This window comes from Colobus angolensis, unplaced genomic scaffold (assembly GCF_000951035.1).
Source record: "Colobus angolensis palliatus isolate OR3802 unplaced genomic scaffold, Cang.pa_1.0 Scaffold447, whole genome shotgun sequence".
Classification (NCBI taxonomy): domain Eukaryota; kingdom Metazoa; phylum Chordata; class Mammalia; order Primates; family Cercopithecidae; genus Colobus; species Colobus angolensis.
The window spans coordinates 464,276-474,868 of NW_012117899.1; the positions used below are offsets into that span (position 1 = coordinate 464,276).

A 10,593-nucleotide genomic window follows, 5' to 3' on the forward strand; every position below is an offset into this window, starting at 1 on the left:
CCTGTCTCTACTAAAAATACAAAAAATTGCCAGGCGCGGTGGCTCATGCTTGTAATTCCAGCATTTTGCGAGGCCAAGGCGGGTGGATCACTAGAGGTTAGGAGTTCGAGACCAGCCTAACCAACAAGGAGAAACCCCATCTCTACTAAAAATACAAAATTAGGCGGGCATGGTGGCACATACCTGTAATCCTAGCTGCTAGGGAGGTAGAGGCAGGAGAATCTTCTGAACCTGGGAGGCGGAGGCTGTAGTGAGTCCAGATCGTGCCATTGTACTCCAATCTGGGCAACTAGAGCGAAACTCCATCTTAAAAAATAATAATAATACAAAAAACTAGTTAGAACTTGCTAGGCGTAGTGGCGGGTGCCTGTAATCCCAGCTACTCAGGAGGCTGGGGCAGGAGAATGTCTTGAACCTGGGAGGCAGAGATTACAGTGAACCGAGATCGCACCACTGCATTCCAGCCAGGGCGACAGAGTGAGATTCTGTCTCAAAAAAAAAAAAAAAAAAAAAAATTAGACTGGTCGCCATGGCTCACGCCTGTAATTCCAGCACTTTGGGAGGCTGCAGGGGGAGTTTGAGACCAGCCTGGCCAACATGATGAAACCCTATCTCTACTAAAAGTACAAAAATTAGCCAGTGTGGTGGCAAGTGCCTGTAATCCCAGTGTTTGGGAAGCTGAGGAGAATCACTTGAACCTGGGAGGCAGAGGCTGCAGTGAGCTGAGAGAGCGCCATTGCACTCCAGCCTGGGCAACAGGAGTGAAACTCCATCTTAGAAAAAAAAAAAAGAAAAAGAGTATAATAAGAGAAAAAAAAGGATAAAAGAGTAACCTATATCTTGAGTCTCTTATCTATAAAGTGGGAGAGAGAATACTTATCTGGACTAATTCATAGTGTTATTTTTTTTTAAAATAAAGTAGTTTTATTTATTTATTTATTTATTTATTTATTTGAGACAGAGTCTGGCTCTGTCACCCAGGCTGGAGTGCAGTGGTGTGATGTCGACTCACTGCAAGCTCTGCCTCCTGGGTTCACACCATTCTCTTGCCTCAGTCTCCTGAGTAGCTGGAACCACAGGTGCCCACCACCACCCCCAGCTAATTTTTTGTATTTTTTTTGGTAGAGATGGGGTTTCACCGTGTTAGCCAGGATGGTCTCAATCTCCTGACCTCATGAAGCACCTGCCTCGGCCTCCCAAAGTGCTGGGATTACAGGCGTGAACCACTGCGCCCGGCCCAGTGTTATTATGTCAGATTGAAATACATGTATACAGATATTGTCTAAACATCAATGCCAAAATTAAAAAGAAACCTAAAGGACTTTAGAGCACATCTGTTTCATATTTCAGAGAGGAAGGGGAGTCTCAGAGGTCAAGATTAAGTAAAGGAAAAATGTACTTGAATTTAACAGATGTGTTTGAATTCTACATTTATCTAAGACAGGGTCCTGACTTGAAGCCATGAATAAAAGGATATTTCATGAATTTGACTTTGGAAACGTGAATGAGAATAATTGTGTAAGTGCAGGTTTGTAGCTGCACCGTGTGGTCCCAGAATCCCTGGTCACTGCTTTTTTTTTTGAGACGGAGTCTCGCTCTGTCACCCAGGCTGGAGTGCTGTGGCCGGATCTCAGCTCACTGCAAGCTCCACCTCCCGGGTTCACGCCATTCTCCTGCCTCAGCCTCCCAAGTAGCTGGGACTACAGGCGCCGCCACCTCGCCCGGCTAGTTTTTTGTAGTTTTTAGTAAAGACGGGGTTTCACCGTGTTAGCCAGGATGGTCTCGATCTCCTGACCTCGTGATCTGCCCGTCTCGGCCTCCCAAAGTGCTGGGATTACAGGCTTGAGCCACCGCGCCCGGCCTGGTCACTGCTTCTTAATTTGACCTTTGTGGGTCCCTCCCGTGAACCCTGATGCGCCTCGTTGCTCCTCCCTCCCTCCGCCCAGCACACACTACCTTTTCTTTCTCCGTTTGGTGAGTAGAATATTCTAATGAGGTGATCTGAACCCACTTCGAGTCCCAGCTTCACCTCAGAACCAGTTGTGTGATTTTTTTTTTTTTTTTTTAAATTGAGTCTCTCTGTGTTGCCCAGGCTGGAGGGCAGTGGAACGATTTCGGCTCACTGCAACCTCCGCCTCCCTGGTTCAAGCGATTCTTCTGCCTCAGCCTCCCAAGTAACGGACTACAGGCGTGCCACCATGCCCGGCTAATTTTTGTATTATTAGTAGAGACGGGAGTTTCACCATATTGGCCAGGCTGGTCTCGAACTCCTGACCTCATAACCTGCCCACCTCGGCCTCCCAAAGTGCTGGGTTTACAGGCCTGAGCCACCGGGCCTGGCCCCAGCTGTATGACATTAGGCACATTTACTTCTTGTACTCTTAGTTCCTCATGTAAACTCGGGACAATAATACACGTTTTGCCGATCTGTCATGCTTGTTTCCAGGATCAAATGATGCAACGTGTCATAATGTATGCGAAAACACTTTAAAAAGCACCACATGCTCCACAAATGTCGAGTATTGTTATTATCCTCATTATGGCTCTGCCCTTCCCTTCCATCCCTTGCCTCCAGCCCTGCTGGCTTCCTTCTATCATTGTCTTGACAAGTGGCTGCAATCATTTGTTGAGAAGCTTTCTCTGAACGGTGAAATGTCATTCTGGAAGCTGCCCTTAGACTAGTAGAAATCTAATTAGATTATTGGGAGTCACAGGGAGAAAAATTAGAAGCAAAAGAAGCTGCATTTGAGAGATTTCCATTGATAAAAGAAGTATTAGCCTGCAATTGTAGCAAAAAGCACTTAAAGAAGACATTTAGAATCATGGTGACAAAGTGTGAGAGTCAGGAGGAGCATAAGTCTGGAATCCCTTCCGCTTAGGGTCTGTGAGTGGAGAAGCCCTGTCTGCTGGGTCTGTGCCTCCCTCTTCCTGGCATTTCTCTGCTTACTCCTGACGGGGCCCACCTCTTTCTCCTCAGGCTCCCTGGCATTGGGCAGTGTTACAGTGCACTCTTCTGAACCTGAAGTCAGAATTCCTGAGAATAATCGTGAGTTGGGAGGGGCCGTGGAGGGTGGCTCTCGAGGGTGTGAGAGTGAGTAGTTGCCGGCCGCCTGGGGACCTAGAGAGCACCCAGCCCAGCCTGCAGTTTAGGGCTGCTCCCCATCTCGTGTATTTGCTGCTGCTTCCTCCTCCGGCTCATTTTGACCCTGTCTACAGCTGTGAAGTTGTCCTGTGCCTACTCGGGCTTTTCTTCTCCCCGTGTGGAGTGGAAGTTTGACCAAGGAGACACCACCAAACTCGTTTGCTATAATAACAAGATCACAGGTGAGTTGCTTCTCCTCCTTCCTGATTGCCTAGGTTGTGGAGGGGTTATCATGCCTGGATTCTACGATCCAGGCTTTGTGCCCTTATCCCAGGGCACACCCTGGGGCTCAAGTCCTCATGGCCTTCCCACTCCCCTTTCTGGGGGAAGAGGAGAGCACTTGCGTACCTTGGATGCCCCCTTCATCAGCATCCCTTAGCTCCAGTTCACTCTGTCCTTGCCCTTGCCTCCTCTTGTGGTAGCTTCCTATGAGGACCGAGTGACCTTCTTGCCAAGTGGTATCACCTTCAAGTCCGTGACACGTGAAGACACCGGGACATATACTTGTATGGTCTCTGAGGAAGGTGGCAACAACTATGGGGAGGTCAAGGTCAAGCTCATCGTGCTTGGTATGTGCCACATATCTTCTGGGTGGGCCTGGAGTTAGTTACTTCCCCTAGCAGGCTCTGCTGAGCTTTGGAGCTCTTTGATGGTGAGAATGCCCACAGGTGGGACTATTCAGGGTCCTGGAGCTGCCAGAGAGGCGATAAGCCCTGGTTAGGTGGCAACCAGGGGCATGGTGAGGGTGGGAGGCTTGAGCCAAGTAGATGGGGGTACCATTCTAGTTGGTTACTTAGACTCAAGCAGCCCCCACCCTGTACTCAGCACCTTCTGTCTTTCTCTTCCACAGTGCCTCCATCCAAGCCTACAGTTAGCATCCCCTCCTCTGCCACCATTGGGAACCGGGCAGTGCTGACATGCTCAGAAAAAGATGGTTCCCCACCTTCTGAATACACCTGGTTCAAAGATGGGATTGTGATGCCTACGAATCCCAAGAGCACCCGTGCCTTCAGCAACTCTTCCTATGTCCTGAATCCCACAACAGGAGAGCTGGTATGGATGGGGTGGTGGTGAAAGATGTGTGGGGCATGCGGTTATAGAACCCCAAAAAGTGGGAGGAAGAACAGGCAGCAGGGTGCACTTGGGATTGGGGTCAGGAGACATTAAAAAATGGCTATTTTGCTTCTTCAAGCAGGAAGCCAATTAGTTTTCCTCCCTCAGGTCTTTGATCCCCTGTCAGCCTCTGATACTGGAGAATATAGCTGTGAGGCACGGAATGGGTATGGGACACCCATGACATCAAATGCTGTGCGCATGGAAGCTGGTGAGAGTTAGGGCTTGAGCCCAGACCTGGGGTGGGGATCGGCGTCTGCTTTTCATCCTGCCATTGGCGATCCTGTCGGTACCGTGAGTGAGTATCCTGGTGCTTGACTTCTCATTTGTGTCTCACAGTGGAGCGGAATGTGGGGGTCATCGTGGCAGCTGTCCTTGTAACCCTGATTCTCCTGGGAATCTTGATTTTTGGCATCTGGTTTGCCTATAGCCGAGGCCACTTTGACAGTAAGTATCTGCCCCCAGAGGCTCTCCTTTGTACTGCCCCCATCCCAGGGCCTGGCATGGGTGTCATCTGAGTACTGACCCTGATACTGTGCTCATGTGTGTGGGTGTTGTCCCCTGGGGAACACTGATCACCCATCTGACACACACCAAGAGCTGGGGGCCTGCCCCTCCATCTTCCCAAGTCATACTGCCTTCTGTCCTGCTGACACTCATGATCCCATTTCTTCTCTTTCAGGAACAAAGAAAGGGTAAGTGAGGTGCTGTCCTGGGGTTCTCCAAGTTTGAGAGCATGGATGCATGCCGTTTGAAGCTGAAGTGGGCCCGGGGGAATGGGTTGAAGGCAGAAGCAACCAGTTTGGAGGGAAGGCATCTAGGATATCCAGACCTTTCTCTGTGGCCTTGGCCCTGGGCCTGTTCTATTTCCCCCCACCCATGCCTTTCTGCTGCACACTCTGTGCTTCTGTAGCATTCTCGGTTCTGGCCTTTAAAGTTGGCAAGGAGAGGTAATAAGCACCTAGGTGGCTGAGTGTCTCTGTCTTCTGGCTTGTTCACAGGACTTCTAGTAAGAAGGTGATTTACAGCCAGCCTAGTGCTCGAAGTGAAGTGAGTATGCCTGCCCTGGGCAGGGGTGGGCTACCTGGGGCTGGAGTGAGGAGATTTCTAGCCCATGTTTATGTATTTTGGGGATTATCAGCTAAAGAAGACTATTGAGAGTTGACCCGATGTTTTATTTCTGCAGGGGGAATTCAAACAGACCTCGTCATTCTTGGTGTGAGCCTAGTCGGGCTCACCACCTGTCATCTGCACTTGCCTTACTCAGGTGCTACTGGACTCTGGCCCCTGATGTATGTCGTTTCACAGGATGCCTTATTTGTCTTCTACACCCCACACGGCCCCCTACTTCTTAGGATGTGTTTTTAATAATGTCAACTATGTGCCCCTTCCTCCTTCATTCTCTCCGTTCCTTTCCTACCACTGCTGAGTGTCCTGGAACTTGTTTAAAGTTTTTATTCCCCATTTCTATGAGGGATCACGTAGGAATCCTGGGTATGCCATTGACTTCCCTTCTAAACAGACAGCAAAAATGGTGGGGCTCCCAGGAATCTGCACTCAACTGCCCACCTGGCCAGTAGGGATCTTTAAATAGGGATCTTGAGCTTGGTTCTGGGCTCTTTCCTTGTGTACTGAGGACTGGGGCCAGCTGTTCTAGAGTAGGGATTAGAGGCGAGAGCAGCTGAAATGGTTGTTTGGTGATGACACTGGGGTCCTTCTATCTCTGGGGCCCACTCTGTTCTGTCTTCCCATGGGAAGTCCCTCTGCCCTGTCCTCTTGAATACAAGCCGACTGACATTGACTGTGTCTGTGGAAAATGGGAGCTCTTGTTGTGGACAGCATAGTAAATTTTCAGAGAACGTGAAGTGAAAAATATTTAAAACCACTGCTCTAAAGAAAAGAAAACTGGAGGCTGGGTATGGTGGCTCACGCCTATAATCCCAGAGGCCGAGGCAGGTGGATCACCTGAGGTCAGGAGTTCAAGATCAGCCTGACCAACATGGAGAAACCCTACTAAAAATACAAAATGAGCCAGGCATGGTGGTACATGCCTGTAATCCCAGCTGCTCAGGAGCCTGGTAACAAAAGTGAAACTCCTTCTCAAAAAAAAAAAAAAAAAAAAAAGAAAGGAAAGAAAGAATAGAAAAGAAGAAAGCTGGAGCTGGTGGCTCAGGCCATCACCCTTCCCTTGACTGGAACTACTGGACAGACCCTTTTGAGATGTGCTCCTGGTGCTGTGGAGATGTGTGTAGTGATCCTGGCTCTTTGTTGAGCCTGTGTGTGTGTTGTGTGGTCTTAGCTGTATGCTGAAATTGGGCGTGTGTTAGAGGGCTCTTTGGTGAGATTGTATTTCTATGTGTTTGTATCAGCTGGATGTTGCTGGAAATAAAACCTTGGTTTGTCAAGGCTCTTTTTTGTGGGAAGTAAGTAGGGGAAAAAGTCTTTGAGGGTTCCTGGGCTCCTTTGTACAACAGGAAAATGCCTCAAAGCCTTGCTTCCCAGCAACCTGGGGCTGCTTCCCAGTGCCTGGTCCTGCCCCTTCCGGGTTCTTATCTCAAGGCAGAGCTTCTGAATTTCAGGCCCTCATTCCAGAGCCCTCTTGTGGCCAGGCCTTCCTTTGCTGGAGGAAGGTACTCAGGGTGAAGCTGATGCTGTACTTGGGGGATCTCCTTGGCCTGTTCCACCAAGTGAGAGGAGAAAGTACTTACTCTTGTACCTCCTGTCCAGCCAGGTGCATTAACAGACTTCCCTATGGCTGTAGGAACTACTGTCCCAGAGCTGAGGCGGGGGGATTTCTCAGGTCATTTGGAGAACAAGTGCTTTAGTAGTTGTTTAAAGTAGTAACTGCTGCTATATTTAGTGGGGTGGAGTTCAGAAGAAATTTGAAGACCAGATCATGGGTGGTTTGCATGTGAATAAACGCGAATGAGCAGGACAGGCCTGGCTGTCATTGCTTTCCTCCTCCCCATTTGGACCCTTTGCCCTTACATTTTTGTTTCTGCATCTACCACCATCCCACCAGTCTATTAACTTAGCAAGAGGACAAATAAAGGGTCCTCTTGGCTTGATTTTGCTTCTTTCTTTCTGTGGAGGATATACTGAGTGCCACTTTGCCCTATCCTATTTGGAAATCCCTAACAGAACTGAGTTTTCTATTAAGGATCCAAAAAGAAAAACAAAATGCTAATTAAGCCATCAGTTAAGGGTCACATGCCAATAACAAATAAATTTTCCAGAAGAAATGAAATCCAACTAGACAAAATAGAGCTTATGAAATGGTTCAGTAAGGATGAATTTTTTTTTTTTTTTTAAGACGGAGTCTCACTCTGTCACCCAGGCTAGAGTGCAGTGGTGTGATCACCCGTCTTCCAGGTTCAAGCCATTCTCCTGCCTCAGTCTCCTGAGTAGCTGGGATTACAGGTGCATGCCACCATGCCTGGCTAAGTTTTGTATTTTTAGTAGAGACAGGGTTTCACCATGTTGGTCCGGCTGGTCTCAAACTCCTGACCTCTTGATCCACCTGCCTTGGCCTCCCAAAGTGGTGGAATTACAGGTGTGAGCCACTGTGCATAGCCAAGGATGAGATTTTTAAAGTATGTTTCAGTTCTGTGTCATAGTTGGAAGAGAGAGTAGAAGGGATATGGAAAAGATCATGGGGAAGCAGAGGTGATTCATGGCTCTGTGAATTTGAGGTGAATGGTTCCTTGTTGTCTAGGCCACTTGTGAAGAATATGAGTCAGTTATTATCAGCCTTGGAATTTACTTCTATAGCTTACAACAGACCTTTTGAACTGGAAAACACCTTGTCTGCATTCACTTTAAAATGTCAAAACTAATTTTTGTAATAAATGTTTATTTTTCACATTGAGTTTGTTTAAATCCTGAAGTTCTTACCTTAAGAGAATTGGTACTCCTAGAGTGATTGGACATTTGAAATATTCCTGATAGTCTTGTTAATTAAGAGATTAGGATATCTTTCCATTACCTTGATAATTACATTTTAATTTAGCTTTTTTCACTGGCCTGTGTTTGAATGCGAATAACCCCAAAATGGACATTTCCTATGTTAAAGTGACATTTAGGGGATAGAAAATGAGAGCAGTTCCATGGATTTTGGTGTTTCCCCTGAGACATGAACTCAGCATACTCTGGGATAAAATGATTGAGTGTTAAGGATGTGTTTGTTGTTCCTGTCGTTTTTAAATTTTCTTCAGAGTATACAACATGGTTTGATATGCATATACATTTGTGTAATGATTGCCATGGTCAATTAACACATACATCACCTCCCCATGTTTTTGTTTTGTTTTGTTTTGTTTTTGTTTTTGTGACGGAGTCTTGCTGTATTGCCAGGCTGCAGTGCAATGGTGCGACCTTGGCTCACTGCAACCTCCACCTCCTGGGTTGAAGCAGTTCTCTTGCCTTAGCCTCCCGAGTAGCTGGGACTACAGGCGTGCGCCACCATGCCCAGCTAGTTTTTGTATTTTTAGTAGAGACGGGGTTTCACTGTGTTGGCCAGGATGATCTCGATCTCTTGACCTCGTGATCCGCCCGCCTCCACCTCCCAAAGTGCTGGGATTACAGGTGTGAGTCACCGCACCCAGCCACATCACCTCCCATGTTCTATCTTACATATTCAGAACTTGTTCATCTTGTCACTGAAAGCGTGTACCCTTTGACCAACATTGTTTTACCTGTCTTAACAGGATCTACAGATCAAGGACAGGGACAGGGGAGGGGATAGTGGAGGAAAATGGAGTTCGTCTGTTTCTAAATGAGGGGACAGTATGTTTCTCGGTACATGAAGACAGCTTAATAAAGTAGACAAATGAAGAAAAACAACAATTTACATTAAAAAATAACCAATTCTTTAGCCTTTCCAGCTTATTGCCCCTTTTCTGGTACTAGCTATGAAAATCTGATATGAAATGGAATATTTTTTCTTTTCTTTTTTCTTTTTTTAGACTGAATCTTACTCTGTCACCCAGGCTGGAGGGCAGTGGCGCGATCTCAGCTCACTGCAGCCTCACCCTCTGAGTTCAAGTGATTCTCCTGCCTCAGCCTCCCAAGCAGCTGGGATTACAGGCACCTGCCACCGCGCCCGGATAATTTTTTTTTGTAGTTTTAGTGGAGATGGGGTTTCACCATATTGGCCAGACTGGTCTTGAACTCCTGATCTCGTGATCCACCCACCTCGGCCTCCCAAAGTGCTGGGATTACAGGCATGAGCCATCGTGCCCGGCCCACTTTTTCTTACTACTATCATCCGTTAACTTATTTACTAGGTACTATTACTATCTCTGTTTCTCAGATGGGAAGAGAGGCAGAGAAATGCTAAGGAATTTGCTTAAGTTCACACAACCAGTCCTAGGCAAATGGTAGGTCTGGGATTAAGATCCTGGGGAGGGGAGGCTGGGTAACCTATATCCTGCTCAGTGACCCAGAATGGAAAATAATGCAGGAGGAGGAGCTGGAAACAGAAGTTAACTTTTTTTGTAGAGGTGGGTATGTGGGTTTGAGGAGAGAGAACATTAAAAGTAATGCTGGGGCCGGACGTGGTGGCTCATACCTATAAACCCAGCACTTTGGGAGTCTGAGGCAGGCAGATCACTTGAGGTCAAGAGTTCAAGACCAGCCTGGCCAACATGGTGAAACCCTATTTTTATGAAAAATATAAAAATTGCCAGGCGTGGTGGCTCACGCTTGTAATCCCAGCACTTTGGGAGGCCAAGGGGGCAGATCACTTGAGGTTGGGAGTTCAAGACCAGCCTGACCAACATGGAGAAACCCTGTCTCTACTAAACATACAATAATTAGCTGGGCGTGGTAGTGCATGCCTATAATCCCAGCGCCTCCGGAGGCTGAGGCGGGAGAATCGCTTGAACCCGATGGCAGAGGTTGCCGTGAGCCAAGATCGCGCCATTGCACTCCAGCCTGGGCAACAAGAGTGAAACTCTGTCTCAAAAAACAAAAAAACTAAAAATTAGCTGGGTGGGGTGGTGGTGTGTGCCTGTAATTGCAGCTACGCGAGAGGCTGAGGCACGAGAATTGCTTGAACCTGGGAGGCAGGCATCACAGTGAGCCGAGATGGCGCCACTGCACTCTAGCCTGGGTGACAGTGAGACTCAGTCTCAAAAAAAAAAAAAAAAAAAAATTGATGATGTTTGGCCTGGGATTTCCTCTGAAGTGTGACAAATCTCACTTGAGTCTGCTGTCCCAACAGACTCTGGACAGAGTGAGGCATATTAAGTATGAGGCTTTTGATGAAATGGAGGGCCTATGAGTGCAACCTTCTGGAGTAAAGGATAAAACTTAATGCAGTTTTGCTAGTGACCGGG

At 47.6% G+C, this 10,593-nt stretch overlaps 1 protein-coding gene across 3 annotated transcripts in view; it reads left to right on the forward strand.

Annotated features, from left to right (window-relative positions):
• F11R (F11 receptor) overlaps positions 1 to 9,097 on the forward strand; it is a 47,820-nt gene extending 38,723 nt beyond the window's left edge. For 2 of the 3 annotated variants that reach the window (XM_011957597.1, XM_011957596.1), the window contains 9 exons: positions 2,978 to 3,046; positions 3,217 to 3,324; positions 3,565 to 3,711; positions 3,993 to 4,195; positions 4,364 to 4,466; positions 4,595 to 4,702; positions 4,938 to 4,950; positions 5,257 to 5,305; positions 5,442 to 9,097. In XM_011957597.1, the coding sequence (XP_011812987.1) occupies positions 2,978 to 3,046; positions 3,217 to 3,324; positions 3,565 to 3,711; positions 3,993 to 4,195; positions 4,364 to 4,466; positions 4,595 to 4,702; positions 4,938 to 4,950; positions 5,257 to 5,305; positions 5,442 to 5,477 (836 nt within the window). In that variant the 3' untranslated portion in view covers positions 5,478 to 9,097. The remainder of the gene's footprint in view (positions 1 to 2,977; positions 3,047 to 3,216; positions 3,325 to 3,564; positions 3,712 to 3,992; positions 4,196 to 4,363; positions 4,467 to 4,594; positions 4,703 to 4,937; positions 4,951 to 5,256; positions 5,306 to 5,441) is intronic. The other variant, XM_011957599.1, reaches the window with a different exon arrangement.
• The last annotated feature ends 1,496 nt before the right edge of the window (positions 9,098 to 10,593 follow it).